The sequence below is a fragment of the Panicum virgatum genome, chromosome 8N, assembly GCF_016808335.1.
Source record: "Panicum virgatum strain AP13 chromosome 8N, P.virgatum_v5, whole genome shotgun sequence".
In the NCBI taxonomy this organism is placed as follows: Eukaryota; Viridiplantae; Streptophyta; class Magnoliopsida; order Poales; family Poaceae; genus Panicum; species Panicum virgatum.
The window spans coordinates 33,679,564-33,697,797 of NC_053152.1; the positions used below are offsets into that span (position 1 = coordinate 33,679,564).

Here is an 18,234-nt window from a genome sequence, read left to right on the forward strand (position 1 = left end):
GGGAGCAATCAGCTGGTGGTGCTTCTATCTGCACTCCGCCGGGACGACGATCCCGCTTGCCAACGACCTTGCATGGGCTATCTGGCTCGGATCTCCTGTGGTGCTTCCAACTTTCCAAGCCTACCAGTGGCTGATCTAATTTTGATTATTCCCTAATAACTACATGCATATTTGAAGGACTAATTCCTTGGAAGGATACACAGAAAAATTTTGTGCTGTTCACAGAAAGAATGAAAAAAAATTGGCTGCTCACAGTCACAGGAAGGATGGATAGATGACCATAGATTGAATGCATACGTGTCTTTATGATATATACCACATTTTGTGCTTGTCTTGCTTTATGCCTTTGAGGGAAAGCTAGCTTCTTTTCTGAATAAAATTTGGTAACGGATTGGAAATTAATCAGTGCTCTATACCTTTAGGGGAAAGCTAGCTTCGGTAACGGATTGGGGAATCAATCTGCATTATTGAGCTTCACCTTTGGCCATCTTTTCTAGCAACATTCATGGGATCTATCCCAATGACTGCTAACTTTATATTTTTTTAAATAGCATTCCTCTTGAATGATATTTATGGAAGGCAAAAAATTGTTTATTATTGTGATTATGGACCTCTGTCTTTTCTCTTCACATATAAAACTCTGTTTACTACCCGTAAATTCAAGATTTAGTAGATAATATAATGCATTTAATTAGAGTTTCCAAAACATTAAATAGTATATGGGTCAAATATATAGAAAATAGGATACTGAATGTGTCGGATAAGATATGAGTAGATATCCACATCACATAAATCTGACTTTGAGTATTTGGACTCAGATACCGGTCAGATACTGAATATCGACTCAGATAGGATGGATCTTAAATGCCCACTAAACGAAATTGGATATGGATGGATAATATTTGTACTATTTACGTCAATAAGTACCCATATTATTAGGTACATGAAACTTCAAACTTTGTAGCTTTAGAGCTTGTTTAAACATACCACATAGAGTACAAATTATTTTGAAGACTAGACTGCATATTATCTTTATATCATAATATCATTAAAAATTGTGAGGGCTTTAGGATTTGTGCTAGCATATCTCAAAACAGAGAATGCACTGTAGAATTTAAGAGAGCATGTTATTATTTATACGGACGAGTGTGCGTGCGTGTTTGTAATAGTTATCGTGTTTCAAAAAAATATTATTTCTGAGTTTTGACGAGGAGTTAAATGGTGCAGTACTCATATAGTCAATGTAGGTGGTTTAAAATAGTAAATCGAATTTGTGGCCGTCCAAATTTATGGTCAGCCTGGTCTCGTACAAGACTCACTTTTCAATTTGTCATCAAACGGGCAGTACAACAAGGCCATATTTAGTTTCCAAAAATTTTCAAGATTCTCTGTCACATCGAATTTTTGGATATATGCACGGAGTATTAAATGTACTTTAAAAAAATAATCAATTACACAGTTTAGCTGTAAATGATGAGATGAATCTTTTGAGTCTAATTAGTTCATAATTTGACACTAATAATTAAATAAAAATAAAAGTGTTACCGTAGCCAAATTCAAAAAAATTCGCGAACTTAACACGCCCGCTTTGAAGCTCCTATTTCAACACCTGCCCTGTTCTCTCTCTCTCCTCGGATGATTCTGAAGTTGAGCTGAATTTAATAGCAGTGGCAGCTGCACTGCTTCCCACGACGGTGAGCATAGTTTAGTCGCTTCAGTACTGGCTCCACTTGGGCGAGGACGAGGAGGCGGGTGCCGCGCCTGTGGCCTCGCCATGTGCTCCCTCCCCCTCCTACCCTACTCCTCTCTCTTCCTCGGTATCTACACGCCAAGATCTCTCTCTCTGATCTGAAGCTCTGAACAGTGGCCGCTGCTGCCATTTGCGTCTGCTTCTCGTAACCCCTGTCTCGCTTTGCCCTTCGTTTCGCCAACTATAAAGCCGGGGGTCCGGAGATGGGTGACCTTTTTGTATCGATGTGCAGGGTCAACTTCTTCAGGTCTCTTGGCTGAAACCACCTTCCTGGTTCACATTGTAAGTGTACTGGGGACAACTAATGTTCTTGATCCACTGTTCTTGGATGCTCATCTTGTGCTGGTTTTGCTGCTCCCTTCCTGCTGATCTGCTCATCCTTGCCCCATCGCTGCATATCTTTGCAACATTTCAGAGTGTCACAGCAGAGATCCACAACATTCTTGGCTCCTCTATTGTTCAGACTTTTCAGTACTGTCCAAACCTTGGATATAAACTTTCAGATTGTTTGTGATGAGCTCCATTGAGCTGACTCTCCTCTGTTTAGTATCAATATTCCAGCATGTCTTATCACTTCTGAGCTAGTTGATTCAGAGTCCTGTAGTTTTTCTGATCACTGCATTGATCTGGTTACTCGTATTGGTGCTGAACGCGAATGTTTGACGAAAATTCCTCTGCATTTCTCTACTACTCAGAAACTGTAAAGATGGGGTGTGGCCCATCAATCCCCAAGAAGTACACGATAGGCGGGAAGGGGCGAAAGCGCCGGAGCATCATTCAGGAGGTTGCAGTATTCGTGCCTACTGTCCGCATACCAGTGGCTTCTGACATAGTCCATCCCCTCAGAGGGGTGGTTTCTAAGGATCTTGTCGACCGCCTCTCCTCACTCCGTGCTCATGTGGTTGAACTGGCCGAAGAAATCTGTATGTTCCTCTCTGATTTTTGCTGACACTGACTGCTTACTGACTTGACTTGCTACAATACTGACAGTCATTCTGATTTGTTTTGATGGATTGGTGACTTTCTGTGAAGATTATGCGGATGTATCAGCTGTTTCAGAGTTGCAACATGCACTGGAGGAGTACTTGCCAGTAGTTCTCGGTCTAACAACGAAAGGTTTGAGCTTGTGGCTATTCACTTCCATGTAGTTTCATAGCTATTGAATGATATATAATGAAATTGTTATTGGTCTGAACAGAGAGCCGCCTTGAATCATCTGTACAGTTCAGATGGAAGACCTTAGATGATGATCAGGTGAGAGTTTGATACCTCTGCTGTTTAATTATTCTGGTTATTTGGATACATTTGTAGATTGAATTACATGGGGGTATTTCGTATTCAGGAATGTTTTTTGGCCAGCGCGTGGTATGAGGTGCTGTCGGTCGTCCACATGATGGCGATGCTTGCATTATTTGAGGCCAATCTAACACTCATTCCGAAGAACGGTCAAGTTGGCGGTGAAAGGAAGGTATCAGAAGGTCTGTTGATCTTTTTGCAATAGATGCCCATATGTTTTATTGTTTCTGGTTCTAATTTTCATATTTTCCGTAACTTGTGGTTAATGTTAATGATGGCCTGAAATTGAAGAACACACTGGAAGCATTGAATTATGGACTTGGTAGATGGATTATTTGGAACAACACTGCAATGCATTTGCTAGCTATATACCGAACAATATACCTCTTCATGGATACTTTGTCACATATACTAAAATAGAGGAATGATACATTTTGTGATTACTTCTGCAGATGCAAAGAAGGATGTAGTTGATTCATTGCTCAGGGCATCAGGATGCTTAGACTACTCTGTGCATCGCATACTTGTTCAGATACCTGCACAAGTCAAGTATGCACTCACCCTGCAAAGCATATTAGCCATGAGAAATTGTCACCTCTGATTTTTCCTCCAAGCAAATACTTACTGTACCTTATCTCTTCAACTGCAGGAAGAGCTTTCCTAGTTACTTGCAGGAAGGTATGCTTGAGGCCATCTCAATTCAGGCATTGGCTCAGGTAGATACCCCTGTTCTCCTTGTTTTTGGATGTTATGGTGCTGAATTAGTAATTAGCTTGTCCTGTCCAAACTGCAAAAAACAGTGTGTAGAAATACAGCTTGGTCTGGCTTCTGAATGTGAAAAGGCAACACTGTCAGTAAAGAGGAGGCTAGCCTGTGAGCAAGTCAGTTATTTTTCACAGGTCAGTATTGACAAAGTCGATATAGAATGAACATTTTCTTCAGTTATTTCAGGATCTAATGGTTTTCTACTTTCTTACGTTTGCTCAGGCTCACTATTGTCTGTCGGGTTGCGATACAAGTGACTCATATGGGAAGAAGCTTCTGTTGTTCCTGAAGTGGAAATGCATGGAGGCCAAGGTTTTCTGAAGACACAGTATAATTCTTTCAGAGTGTCAATGAATTTTTTTCTGTTGTAAACTTGACCTTTTCTTATCTTGCAAATCAGGCTGTAGCATATTATTACCATGGTCTCGTACTCGACAAGGGTGGTGAACCGGCCAACCATATCAGCGCAGTCTGCTGCCTCTCTGCAGCTGATGACCTACTCTCAGAGAGCAAAAGGGCTTGCTTGAGTTTCTGTTTGGCAAATCCTGTCACAAGGTCTGATACCACTCCAAGAGGATTAGCAATTCAAATTAATTGAAATGCATGCGCTGACACGTTCTGTTTTAATTCACTTGTATGTAGGGTACCACCTCCATGGGGTGTCATGAAGAACATGCACAAGAAAATTCCAGATGTTGCGTACAAGAAGTTCCAAGTGTATGGGCATCTGTTTGAGAAAGACAAGAATAGGTACATCCCCTGATTTCAGGATAATTCTACATCTGAAATAATACATTTTAAATTATGAGATTTGTTGTTGGATTCTAACCTTTCCTGATCATGCATGTACACCATACATTTCTTTGCCAAGAGGTGATTTTCAATTTTTTTTGTGCAGCTCACTTCAATCGATTCCTGATCTACCAGAGTTTGCCCTGTCACTGAGACCGGAAGGGTACGAGTTGCCAAGCACTGATTCAATCTGGGAGAATGTTAATGGCCAACCTCAAATTCAGATCCTCAAGGAGCATCTGGTTGATGATGAAGATGAAGTAGATACTAAGTAATCCTAGCTACAATTCCATGTGCTTCCTCCCATTGTACTGCAAAAAGTAGAAGTTATAGTCTAGACTACAAAAATGCTCAGTCCAAAATGTTTTGGATTCAGCATATGCCACAACCAAAAAAAGGATCGCGATATCTTTCTGTATAATCTCAAGTATTTACCATCTGATATAGTAAACTCATAGTGTGTAATAGAATCACAAATAATAGGAAAGAATAGTTTGTTCTCTTACTGACACCTTGGATATTTTTATTTTGCCAACTGAAGAACAGAGCATCACAAGAAAAATTATGGTACACATTTCAAGAAAACAATAATTGTCCATTACTCTGGTACATTTCATGATCCTTCCAAATGAATCTAATACTCCATGGAGGAAGAAATACTCTACGGTCTCGGTCAAATCAAAATTACTTCACTTTATATATAATACTCCATGGAGGAAGAAATAGTTTGGAAAGCTCTATTTATTTTTTAAAAATGGTAATGCTCCATTCAAACATAATGACTCACACACATGTTGTCAGAAGCATCTTTTGGAAAATCTGTGATTACTTAAGTACCTCAGATAGTCAGATCTATCTACTGACTAGTCTGGCTCTAAATTTTACCTCTCTTACTTTTTATAAGCAAATGCAAAGAAAATGTTGTGCGGATGGATAAGCATTGATGACCACAAGTCATAGTGTGTTGACATCTTTTCCGATTAAGAATTTATTTTCCTAATTTCCTTTGGTTTCCATAGTGTTTATTTAGATCGAAGGTTGTATCTTTACCAGCCTGTAATTTCAATTTGGTACTAAACTGTAGGAGATGTCTCTGCTAGTATCCACTAACAAATAGAATGATTTATTTTGCTACCACAACAGTGTCGATTGTAATCGTTCTTGTAATAGGTAGATTTATTTGTCTTTAGTGTGGTACTCACATGTAATTGGAAGTAAAAAACTTCCATGTATATCTGTTGTTCCAAAGCATAGAACTTTTTCTCGCACTCAACAAATAGGAATCTTCTTTTGTTATCAGTCCAAATCATTTACTTCATTCAGAGAAAAAAAAAGAATCTTTCTACCCAAGATACTGTGGGCTGTAGTCAGGATGCTGACCTTCAGTATAATTGGACAGTTTGTTAAAAAAAAAAGTAAAATTGAACAGGGCCACATCCTACTTGGAAAATGAGTGTTATCCTAGACTTGTTTGGCAGTTTGGCACACAATGCTTCAAAGATGAGAAGAATAGCATATACATAGTAAGTGGAACCGAAAAGTTAAACTGCACCAATAAGATTCAACATTCTCGGTCTAAAAAATCATTCGCATATTGATCATTTTATCTGTATAAAAAGCATTCCCTCATTGTTCCGATAACATAGTTGTACTCGAGAAACTTTAGTTGAAAAAATATGGTAATTACATTTTATGATTTCCGCACACATACTTTTTCATGCGTATATGTAGTTCCAATGCATCACTTGTTGAAAAAAATCTTTATTAACTAAATCCAAATTATTTCACTTAAAAAGAACTCTTGTTATGCAGGGTCACAGACTGACAGTCTATGATTTACTCTGAAAGTGAGTCTAGACTTGGACTTGTTTGGCACTTTGCCGCATGTCCTTTCAAAGATGACAACTGCAACACTAGTAAATATACTAGCATAGTGGACCAAAGGAAAGCTTTAACCATTTCATGAAAATTCAACGCTCAAGGTCAAAAAATTCATTCCCAGCCATATTGACCATTTTAGCTGTATAAAAAACCTTTCTTGATTGTTTAGATAACTTATTATAGCAAGTACTACTCAGGAAACTTCAGCAATGGCGGCTCCATGTGCTGCTGAAACAGCTGCCGTTCTTCAGCAATGTGCGCTTTGCCAGCTGCAGGAGGCCGGAGCCGGCAGGCCGCCGCACTCCTACCCCGTCCCGCAGACCGCAAGAGGCCGAAGCCGGCCAGCAGACGCTCCGCGAGAGGACGGACCCGGCAGGCCACCACCACCCCGCGACTCGCCTGCCGGCCGCCGGAGGCCAAACCCGGCATTCCGCCGCCGCCCCCGCGACTCACCCACCGGCTGCCGGAGGCCGGATCCGACCGGCCGCTGCACCCGCGCCGCACCCGGTCGGCGGCGGCCGACCTGGCCAGCCGCCGCGCTGCTTCCATGCCGCCGCCGTCCGACCTCGTTAGGGCCCTGGAAGAAAGAGCGAAGGAGATAAGGGAGGAGAGAGATTGAGGATAAGAAATAGTGAAGGAGAGATATAGGAAAACGTGTCGGGGTGGTGCAGCTAGGGGCAGGTCATTCATTATCCGCCCTTAAAAATAACTCATTTTTAGGAAAGGGTGATGGGTGACCCGCCCCTAAAATGTATTTTCAGGGACGGGTCAGCTGCTACCACAGTCACAGGGAACGTGGATCGTAGCCGCGTTCCACGTTCCCGGAACATACGGTCCGGATCGCGGATTGGGAACGTCGCGGTACGGACGACTGGTCGTGGCTGGGACGACGTTCCAAATAAAGTGGATCGAGGAGGAAGAAAGCTCTGGATGGAGGAGGAAGAAAGCAGCGCATCTTGCGCTGGCGGCGGCGGCACCTGGGATCGACGAAGCTTCCATCCGTGAATCAGGCTGGATGAACTAACGCTCGATTGTAAATGGGCCTCCGGCCCAGTTCGTTTTTTCTTTTCATTCTATGGAGTCTAAAATGTGTTACAAATTAGAAAAAATAGTATAAAAAGATTCAATCTAGGGATTCTTTTCGTAACGAGTAGAATATCCACCTTTAATACCTACGTTCCGTACCTACGTTCCGGGTACATCGTCCCAACTATTTAGGGATCATGATCCCATCATCGAACCGAACGTTCCGAAGATGTATACCCTCTTACGAACCGGGAACTTAAAATTGTCGATCCACGTCCCACGTACCACGTTCCTCGTACCGTACTGGGAACTTTTGTGACTGTGGCTACTACACCGCAGTCCCTTTGTAGGGGCGGATTACATTTAGATCTGCCCTTGAAAAAAAATTGAGGTGTTGACGCAAATCTCGGTCAACACACGAACACACTAGATCGTGCGGCGCGAGAAAGAGCTCGATGCAGCTCTCCCTGCGTGGAGCGGTCAGACTGGTCTAAGGACCGGTCAGACTGGTCGCCGGTGAGAATCGGCAACGGCCGACGAACGCGAACCCGGAAGGGACCCCGTCAGGGTAGGCGTACGTAGGGTTGTTCTAGGATCGGCAGTCCACCTAGAACGCCTTCAAACGTCGCGGAGACGAAGGAAGAACAGCAGAGGGGGTTGGAAAAGCTAAGGTTTGGAGAAGAGGATAAAAAGTAAAGTTTGTATTGATTTTGTTCGATTGGATCCCCTAATCGGACGTGACCCTTTATATTTATAGGGTGGGGTGGACTTATCTCGTAAGAAATCTTGTTTACAGATCTAAATCTATGAAAAACCCTAGTTGTATTCGGACTCTACCTCGACCGGTCAGACCGGTCGGACCTACCGGTCGGTCCCTGCCGGACAGGCCACAATGCCTCAACTGGTCAGACCGGTCAGACCAGTTGGTGCCAATTTTAGCTGTCAACATGAGGTATTGCTACAAATCGTTTTTGTAGTAGTGAACCGTGTTCAATTCCTTACATGGTGTGAATGTAATAGCAATTAGCAATAGCCTACATGGTGCCTGGATTGTAGTTGTCGTCATGAAAAATGGGCCATCCAGACCAAGTGCTGTTAGCATACGGCTGGAGACGCTCCAAAGTCATTGAATCTCATTCCCCCCAATGTTAAAAATTTATTATTTTTATATCTCATTCCAGCTGACATTTGCTTCAACCAGACCATGCAAGATTCAGATGGCAGCCATGAGGATGGAGGAGGGAAGGACAACGCAGGAGAAAACTCCTGCTTTATGCAAATAAAATACCATGATTTATGACAAGTCATTTTCTATTTTTTAACAAAATAGAATTGTCGCATTATCCATTCAATCATGTCCTCACAAATTAAACTTAATTTGGTACACAAATTCTACTACAATATGTCTAAACTCCAGAGTCTAGACAATTGTTTATCCCATTGCATTTATTCATAAATTTCCGGCATTATAATAAAGCAGAACAAAGTCTTGATCTTGGGACTCATCAAGTCATCATGTGGTCTTCAGCTCGTCTTGGATAATTGCAGTCACTGTGACAATGCCGATTTGTAGTTCTTGTAAGCATCACTCTGTACTGTATAATCATGTACAAAAGAAAACCAAAGCTAAACATATTCGCCTTTTTTGGTTTCAAAGCGCTACCTAGCGCTACAAAAGAATCTCGCATGCATGGTGTGCTAAATGAAGTCTATTTACAAAACCTTTTCAGAGATGGATGTAACTTTTCGCGATGAATCTAATGATGGTAATTAATTGATGATTTGCTACAGTGATACTACAGTAACCATCCTCTAATCGCGCGGTCAAAGGCCTCATTAGATTCTTTAGGGTCACTAGCGCGGGGTTCTGGAATTGGTTTTGTAAACTGACTTTATTTGACACCGTAATTAATGGTCAAAGTGGCACTATTCACTAGCGCTAGAAACCTAGCGCGCATCCAAACAAGGCCATTGGATCTGCAATTCACATTAGTACCTCTTAGTTCTGATGATCTCACTGTGCCATCCATGTTGTTCCTTGCAATATTTCTAAATGCAGGTAATTTTTCTTGTGTCAGTGCAAGTCAATGAAAACATGATACCATGATATAATGTACCCATGCTGAAGTGATAATGATGTGCTCAAATTGCTTTATGACTCACAGCTCTGTCAAGTTCCCAACAATGGCAAGGGAGAGGACTTCCAATGGAACAGTGCCAGTCAGCATATTCTCGTTCAACTTCCTGTGCAACGAAGAGTCAAAATTCAAAACTGCCCAAAAGAATAATAAGCATCACTCGTGTGTACTTTTAGACTATTCAAAAAATCGTCTGCGCATTTAGGAACTACGACATACAGGAACCGCAATGCTTTGAGGTTGCCAAGAGAGGATGGAATAGAGCCGCTGAATGCATTCTTTTCAAGTTTCAGTTCCTGAAGGCTCGTCAGATTGCCCAATGATGGCGGTATAGACCCTGTCAGGTTGTTCTGGTACAACCTCCTGAAGAACATCAGGGCATTAACAATTTAGAAATAGTCAGAGTTCAACATTGCCTCATAAAAAACATATGAAAAATCCTGTAAAAATGGTCCATACAGAAATCGCAGTGTGCTGATGGTGCCAAGCGAAGTTGGTATTGGGCCGGTAAGCAGATTTTCCCAAAGATCCAAGCTGATAAGATTTGTCAGGTTGCCTAGTATTGCTGGTATTGGACCGATCAGGCTATTGGCATACAACTCACTGCAAATATGGACATGTAAAGATTCAGAAAAATGTCATTCTGAATGTAATTACTGATCATTGCAGTTCGTTGTTGCTTTTTATGCAATTCATACAGGTACTGGAGGTTCACAAGTCCTCCAAGATCTGGAAGAAGAGGCCCTGAGATTCCTGCGTTGCCCAAATCCCTGCGGATCAAGGAGCAGATACTTAAATATAACAATGTTTTCAGAAACTAACCTTCAGTACTTAATAACAGATGAAAGACTAGTTTACTTCCATACATACAACCTGACAATGATTCAGAGGTTCTAGTTCTTGAAAAGTATAATTAAGAATGATTATATTTGGCCCCATAACAAAATTAGAAAAGTATGCAAATCTCATAGAGGGGAAAATATAGAGAATGTCATACACCCGAATGTGGGACCGAAGCCGGCGACCAGAGGGGGGGTGAATGGGAGCCGATCAAAATTTCTTCGAAATTCGAATCGTCGGCATATATCCCAAAAATGCCCAAACCCTCAAGCGTTCTGACCAAAGTATGGAGTAGCTATTGAAAAGCTAACCCAACGCAAAAGGCCTAGAGCGAGCGAGCGAAACCACGAAGCAAATCGGAAGCGAATTGGAAAATCTGCAGCACTGATCTGCCTGGACCGGTCTGACCGGTGCGCTATACCGGTCTGACCGGTGCGCTATACCGGTCTGACCGGTGCGCTGGACCGGTCTAACCGGTCGTGCCTACCGGTCTGACCGGTAGCACCCAGAAAACCCCCGAGAAATTGGATTCAAACGTTGAATCCCGGGCAAACGACCACGAAAACCGATGAAACTTGGGGGATTGCTTCGCCCCTACCCCGTGAACATATCCCCAAAAGATCTCGTCCTAAAGATCAACGAATCGTGAGAATTATGGGGGAGATCAAAAGGGATTGGGGTTTTCTCAAATACTCGAAAACTTCAATTCTGAAGAGCTCATGATTCCAGAGGGATCGGCACGAAGCTAGAAGCGCAGGAATCAATCCAAAGAGCCCTACGAACCGTCGCACGGCGGCCTGCCCACTCCGGCCTCCTGTAGATGGCAGAGCGCATCACGGGCGCGCCTCTCGGCGGGCTCCGGTATCCTGTGCGGCGAGGCGTGAGCGCGGTGGCTGCGGCTGGCGGGGCGAGCTCGAGCGCAGCGACCGGTAGGGTGGCGCGCGCGCGGCGATGGTCGGGGCGAGACGCGGGCACGACGGCAAGTGTTCTTGCTCCTTCGCGTCCGGCGTGGGGGGGGGGGGGCTGGCCCACGCGCCGCGCCGACGAGCTCCTCCCCCAAAGTGTCGGCGGGTTCCTCCCCCGAAGATGGCTTGAGCGGCTCCGGCAAGCGCCAAAAGCGGCGGCAGGGGGGTTTGGCCGCGGAGATCTGGTGAGCGCCCGGCGGTGGAGCTCATGGCCGGTAGGGAGGTCATGGAGGAGCTCGGCGGGGGCACTCAGTGCAGCAGCCATGAGGAGCTCGGCGGGGGTGCTCGGTGCGGCGGCCATGGAGGAGCTCGGCGTGGCTCCGGCGGCCGCCCGAAGCGGCGGCGGCGAGGGTGCGCGGGGGCCTTTTTTTGTTTTTTTTATCGGTTTGTAGGGGCGGGTGATCCTCTCAGCTGCCCCTGGAAATGGGTTTGTAGGGGCGGGTGAGGGGGTGACCCGCCCCTATTAATGCAGTTTTAGGGGCGAGTAACATACGCGCCCCTGCAAACAACTATCCGCCCCTAAAAATGTCTTTTATCTGCCCCTACAAACCGTTTATGTAGTAGTGGTTAAAAGGTCAAAGTTTACTTGGTCAGAATAATACTAGATTAAATCTAGTGGACTTGGTTGGCACATCATTCATGAAATGAGTACAATATCCAGTCAATAGGGAATACATTAACCAGACCAGACCATACCAGGGAAGATTCGAAAGCCACCCCATTATTTATTCAAGCAAGTGCGTATAAGAGCCCCCCCTCAACTCGAAATTGTAAGAGAAGCGTTCACCGTTTAAAGTTTAGGCTAACATTGATTATAGGAGAACCTCACTTTTTTCTATTATGCTAGAAATAGAACGGTTTATGAGAGAAACATTTGGCAAGGTATTTCCTAACTCTGCATCTTGTTGAAGAAAGCCGGAAAGTATTCCAATCAACTCGAACCTTATAGACAAACTCTTACTTTTACTTCCTTACAAGTCACGAATAGCTAGGGAAGCTCCACTAACCAGTAACCAGTGCAAATTAAAATAGGAAAAAGCAAACAAATAGTTGCTCCCATTCAAAACATTTTGACTCAAAGATGACGCAAGCACGTGTGGTTGGAAGCTTCTGTGGAAAAACTTTTCATTTTCTTGACCTTTGCACATCAGAAAATTATTGCGTTTGATCCAAAGCTCACCTTCTTATTTTCCTAAGCATGAGCATACCACATGACTCAATCCAGTACAAGAGATAGCGTTGGCCTGTATTCTGTGCCCGGCATCATATAGCAAAATATATACTGAGTACATGCCAAAAGCTTAAGGACATCAATCAGGATTCAGAAGATTGAATAACGCTCTAGGTCAACAAAAGCATGCACAGATTGTTCAGTTCACTAAACCACCAGTAGGTTTCGGAATTCGGACAGCAGAATTCGACCACGCATCACTCAGTTTGCAGCTACTGTATCATTATTCACAAAGGCTGGAGAAACTGTACAATTAGACAAGAAAAATGCTACCCCCTGTCTCTCTTGTTCTCTTCAGTCTTCACACGCCAGCGCTGGCCGAGGCGGCGAAGAGGTCAATGTGGTGCACTGCCATGGCTGGCTGCGGCGTTGGTGCATTTCATCGAGCAGATTGGGTATGGTGGACAATGGCCATGCGAATCAAAGAGGCGAGAGGGAAAGAGAGCAAGGTGGTGCTAAAGCTGCCGGAATTGGACTATTTTGGAGGGAAGCAGAAGAGGGAGATGGGCTGATTTTTTTGAAAAATACTGTGGGGGAGATCCCCCACTGTAGAACCATTTATATTGAAAAAAAAGATAAAGGTACAGTTACAGATACTTACAACATGAATTAATTGGAGGCATCTAACCAAAAGCAAAAGGCTGATCGCAGATCTGCCTTGAACCTAATAGATTGTAACATACATTGATTTCTAAAATTGCTAATCCATCGAGCATGGCTAGGATCCATCCTGTCAAAAACTTTGTCATTTCTCAGTTTCCATAATTCCCAGGCAGCAATTAGAAAAGCTTCAATGAAGAAAGGTGAATTGTGCACTTGACTTGCTTGGAGGATTATGTCTGCCAGGTTTAGGTTATTGTCCCAAGTGAAGCCAAGGAGGTTCCAGCACTGCATTGCAAATGGGCATGTAAAGAATAGGTGATCAATGTTTTCATCAGCCCCTGTGTTACAGAGTACACAGAAATCATCGTCATGCACATATATATGTCTTCTTGTCAGCATTGTTTTTGTGTTGAGGCGATCCAGCTACTAGCCAAGCAAAGAATTTGATTCTTGCAGTACATTTTGATTTCCAGATTGAACTAAAGATTGGGTGGGCTTGGGTTGTATTGAAGATGTGCATAAAATTTACTTGAGGTGTAATCACTTCCTCCCCTTGTGACCCATGAGTCTTTCTCATTTTCATCATATGGAATATTTTGGATCACAAGCTGTAGTTGCTCTAGCTCTTCCATAGCTTGATGTGAGAGTGGTAAGAAGAAGATAGAGTCCAGATTCTCAATTTGCATGACTTCTTGCAAAGAAATGGTTGCTGACTTTCAAAAGGAAGCTATTCTGGGGTAGGTGGTAGCTAGCTTGTCTCCAACCCAGTGATCCTCCCAAAAACAGGTTGTGGCACCATTGCCAACTATGCATCTGGTGAATCCACGATAGAGGCCATTTAATCGTAGGATATCCTTCCACCAAAAGGACCCAACTTCCCTTGATGTGTGTGGCACTTTATTCTGGTAATATTTATACCATATTAGCTGGACCCAAGGCACCTCTCTCTGGTTGTAAAACTTGTGCAGATGTTTCATGAGTAGAGCATCATTTTGCAAGAGAAGGTTCATTACTCCAAGGCCTCCCTTGTCTTTAGGTTTCTGTACCGATTCCCAGGCAACTAGGTTGCCACCTCTCTTCTTCTCAGCGTTGTCTCTCCATAGACATTGCTTTCTGATGCGATCAATGTTCTCGATTACACCTTTGGCAGCTTGATTGTGCATAGGGTATAAGTAACTACAGGAGTGATGGCTGAGTTGATCATCTATAGTCTTCCTGAATAAGATAACCATGTGGCACAACCTAACAAACGTCGTTCAACCCTGTCCATTAGTGGCGTGAGTTCCTCAAATCTGGGTTTCGTGGTACCCATAGGCAGGCCAAGGTATGTGAAAGGTAGGCTTCCAATTGTGCATCCAAATGTACTTGATAGCAGGTTCATCTTTTCTTCAGACACGTTGACTGGCAACATCTGTGTTTTCTTGTAATTAACTCTGAGACCTGTGGCATCAGCAAAGGTGCTAAGGATGGACTTGAGGAAGAAAAGCTGTTGTGCATCGGCCTGCATTATCATAAGTGTCATCTGCGTGCTGTACTATTGGGAACTCTTCATTAGGCTGAGGGATTGGTGGTTTAAGGATATTTAGGGAGGCTGCTCTGTTGACTAGTGTTTGTAAGAGGTCTGCTGCTATCACAAAGAGTAGTGGAGACACGGGTCACCTTGCCTAACTTCTCTCCTGCACTAAAAAAATTTCCCTAGTACACCATTTAGGAGTATGTCTGAGTGACTAGAGCCAAGGATACTGCTTATCCAACCCAGCCATTTGCTAAGGAAGTGAGAGGTCAAGTTGACAAATACCTTGACCTCATATATTGTGATGAGTGATTGTCGTGATGACTTGGAGGTTTTGGCGTGTTAGCTTGATTTTGGCTTGTGTTTGTGTCAGGCTAACCGCTGTGTGTGTGCGTTTTGTTTATGTTCTTGTGTTTCCTTCTTCAGTGCCCGTGTGGAGCGTTAGGTGTTGACGGGTGGTCAACACGTGGAGTGGACTAACAATGGTGTAGTCACGACTCTGTGGAGATTGCACCGTGCGCTTGGTCCTTGGATCGCAGGTACACGGGCGTCGAGTGTCGACGGGGAGCTGCCGTGGAGGTGCTGTGGCCGATGGACCGTGCGGTGGACGGCGGTGAAGGGCAGCCGGGACCAAAGCTCGGACCGGGCAGCAGCTGTGGCGTCCACTCCTAGATCGAGGGCGCAAGCGGCGACGGAAGGCGGGTTTCTTGGTTTGCGCCACAAAACCAAGCAGGCGGACAGCGGTTGAAGACGACAAGTCGTGGAGACACGGGCGTCGGTCTCGGGACTGACGGAGGCGACGGGCGTCGACGGCGTCTAGGGCCTCGCTGCGGGCGAGGAGGTGACGGGCGTCGAGCGGCGTCAAGGGCCGTCAGAAGGCCGAGGCGGGAACGGCGTCTAGGGCCACGGCGTGGAGGCGGGAATCTTCCCGCGCGTGGAGTTTTGGCGGTTTTCTCAAAACCGGCCACCTACCCGGGTTTCGCGGACCCTCCAAAACCGCGGACCGGATCTTCATCAAGATGGCGGCATCGTGGAGAAGACTTCATTCCGAAGATAGAACCTCAGCCGTCAGATGAGATCATGTACAGGGGGGTGCTGCAGACCAACCGGTCTGACCGGTCTAACCAACCGGTCTGACCGGTCTCCGCGGGTATAAATACCCCTTCACTTGTATTAGGTTAGTTGCGGCTGGGTATTCTGTTCGTGGTCATTTTGTTCCTCCCAGGCCGCCGCCTTTGTGTCTCCCTCCCCGTTCTTCTCTTTAGAGTAGAATTAGTCCATGTATTTGTGAGACTTTGTGTTGGATTTGATTGGGAAAGGAGGCCCTATCCTTCTCGTGCCATCTGGGCTTTTTGAATCAATCCAATCCCCTCGTTTTTGTGCCCTTGTGTGATGGATTTTGATTTCGTTTTTGGTGCACAAGATTGTGAGGATTCTACGAGCTCTTTGTTGTGTTTCCCGTGCTTCTAGTTCTATCCCAAACCCTCTGGAATCACGAGCTCTTTCGAATTTGGATTTCTTGAGGTCTTGAGAAAACCCCACCCCTTTTAATCTCATCCCGAAATTCTCTTGCTATGAAGATCTTTAGGGTGAGATCCCTTGTGGATATGTTCACGGGGTAGGTACGAAGCTTTCCTCCAAGTTTCATCAGATTTGGACGTGATTTGCTCGAGATTCGTGGTTTGAAGACTTGTTCACGAGTTTTTCTGGGTGGCGACCGGTCAGACCGGTCCAGGCAGACAGAGATCTGCTGTTTTTCCGACTCGCTTCCGATTTGCTTCGTGGTTTCGCTCGCACGTTCGAGGCTTTTTGTGTTGGTTTAGCTTTTCCATAGCTACTCCAAACTTTGGTCAGAACGTTTGAGGGCTTAGATGATTTTTGGGATATAAGCCGACGATTTGAATTTTGGAAGAAATTTTGATCGGCTCCCATTCACCCCCCTCTGGTCGCCGGTTTCGGTCCCTCAGGAAGCCCAAATGCTTCATTACTTCTAGGATAGCTCTGTGCTCAATTGTATCAAAAGTCTTCTCAAAATCTAATTTCAGGATGATGACTTCTTTTTTAGATTGATGGCACTGGTATATGTGTTCAAAACTCCAAGCAAGACAGACCTGAATACTTCTTGTATTGATGAACCCATACTGATTCTGATGAATTAGCTGAATAATTACACTTTGCAGTCTGTCAACAAGTAGCTTAGAAACCAACTTTGGGCAGCTGTTCATCAAGGAAATGGGTCTGTAATCACTGACAGTCTCAGGATTTGCAGTCTTTGGTATAAGAGTTATATAAGATCTGTTAATTCCTTCCAAGCTTACCGATCCATGAAAGAAGTCATTAAACAGGGCATAGAAATCCTCCTTGATTATGGGCCAGCACTTTTTCAGAAATAAACCATTAAACCCATCTGGTCCAGGTGCGTTGGCCTGTATTCTGTGCCCGGCATCTATGATGCACCGATACTGGATACTGATACTCCGATACTGATACTCCGATACGGCGATACGGCAGCTGAGAAAAATAAGGATTCTCCGATACTCCAAGTATATAAAAAATTAATAAATAAAAATAACAATGAAGATAATTAAAAAAAGCATGGTTCAATAACACTTTCCAGACAGAATAGTACTTTGTTCTTGCAATAAAGTTCTAAAGAGAAATGACTAATAATATAAGATAGCAAGTAACATTTAGCTACATGGTTAGACTAAATGAGACTTCAATCCCTGTTTGCTTCCTTCTCTTTCCCTTATTGCTAGTGGTTCCTGCACTCCCTGTTTGCGTTGGCAATGGAATATTGTTGGGTTGACCATTAACAAGTGCTTCGGCTTCAGCTACCTCTCTGTGAAGTTGCTCAAGTATGGGTACTGTCACTTTTCTGCAAATACTAACACATTGCCTTGGTATCTTCAGCAAATGTGCCCTCACTCTAGTATAGCTTCCACTTATTATTTTCTCACAAAACAAGCACTCTGACTTTGTATTTCCTCCACTAGGACCATTGCTCTGAATTATTTTAACATGCCTCCAAAGTGGATACCTAGGATCAGTAGGATCATTCTCACCGACAGGATCAGCAGGAGCAGAACCAACGTTAACACAAGAGTTTCCACCAGCACTTGCCATCTCTAAAAGGCAAATTGACCTATAGCAGTAGCAGATTGAAAAAAATAAAAAAAGATTTCTGATCTAAGATGGAGTCAGAGTCGCAAAAGGATGCATGCCTAGGACTAGGAGACTAAGAGACGAGATTTTGAGTTGACGTACCTTTTATTCCTTTAACAAAAGATGCAACGATCGCAGAATGGAACTGCCGGCCGGGAGTCTCCACAAGACCGTGACGCTCCGTCTATCCGAGACTCCGACTGTTCAGCTCCTGCTTCTACGGGATATGAATCGTTTAGGTTTAGGGTTAAGGTTACACACCGGCAGCC

General features: G+C 44.2%; 2 protein-coding genes across 5 annotated transcripts; one reads left to right on the forward strand and one right to left on the reverse strand.

Annotated features, from left to right (window-relative positions):
• The first annotated feature begins 1,638 nt into the window (after positions 1–1,638).
• LOC120686056 lies at positions 1,639–5,114 on the forward strand. 4 transcript variants are annotated; one of them, XM_039968217.1, is made up of 13 exons: positions 1,715–1,895; positions 1,983–2,032; positions 2,446–2,673; positions 2,783–2,866; positions 2,949–3,004; positions 3,093–3,228; positions 3,499–3,595; positions 3,696–3,762; positions 3,847–3,945; positions 4,034–4,123; positions 4,212–4,366; positions 4,454–4,561; positions 4,710–5,114. In XM_039968217.1, exons 3-13 carry the CDS (start codon positions 2,457–2,459, stop codon positions 4,876–4,878), a joined length of 1,278 nt encoding a protein of 425 aa, XP_039824151.1. In that variant the 5' UTR covers positions 1,715–1,895; positions 1,983–2,032; positions 2,446–2,456; the 3' UTR covers positions 4,879–5,114. The 4 variants fall into 4 exon arrangements, with proteins under 4 accessions (XP_039824153.1, XP_039824150.1, XP_039824151.1 ...); XM_039968219.1 differs by lacking the exons at positions 1,715–1,895; positions 1,983–2,032 and adding an exon at positions 1,639–1,694; XM_039968216.1 differs by having other exon boundaries at positions 1,701–1,895; positions 3,696–3,945.
• Positions 5,115–8,818: 3,704 nt separating this feature from the next.
• Positions 8,819–17,926, reverse strand: LOC120684970 (leucine-rich repeat protein 1-like). Its single transcript, XM_039966822.1, has 7 exons — positions 17,841–17,926; positions 10,347–10,439; positions 10,108–10,251; positions 9,868–10,011; positions 9,674–9,754; positions 9,507–9,559; positions 8,819–9,061 (listed from the first exon to the last, which is right to left on the reverse strand). The coding sequence occupies exons 1-7, from the start codon at positions 17,924–17,926 to the stop codon at positions 9,024–9,026; spliced, it is 639 nt and encodes a 212-aa protein (XP_039822756.1). The 3' UTR covers positions 8,819–9,023.
• Positions 17,927–18,234: the final 308 nt, after the last annotated feature.

Coding starts and splice junctions, on each gene's coding strand:
- LOC120684970 (XM_039966822.1), bottom strand. CDS start 17,926: ATGGCAAGTGCTGGTGGAAACTCTTGTGTTAACGTTGGTTCTGCTCCT. Junction 10,440..17,840: donor AATGATCCTACTGATCCTAG/GTATCCACTTTG, acceptor GTTATATTTAAG/TATCTGCTCCTTGATCCGCA. Junction 10,012..10,107: donor ATCAGCACACTGCGATTTCT/GTATGGACCATT, acceptor GATGTTCTTCAG/GAGGTTGTACCAGAACAACC.
- LOC120686056 (XM_039968216.1), top strand. CDS start 2,457: ATGGGGTGTGGCCCATCAATCCCCAAGAAGTACACGATAGGCGGGAAG. Junction 3,005..3,092: donor AGACCTTAGATGATGATCAG/GTGAGAGTTTGA, acceptor TTTCGTATTCAG/GAATGTTTTTTGGCCAGCGC. Junction 3,946..4,033: donor AAGTCAGTTATTTTTCACAG/GTCAGTATTGAC, acceptor ACGTTTGCTCAG/GCTCACTATTGTCTGTCGGG.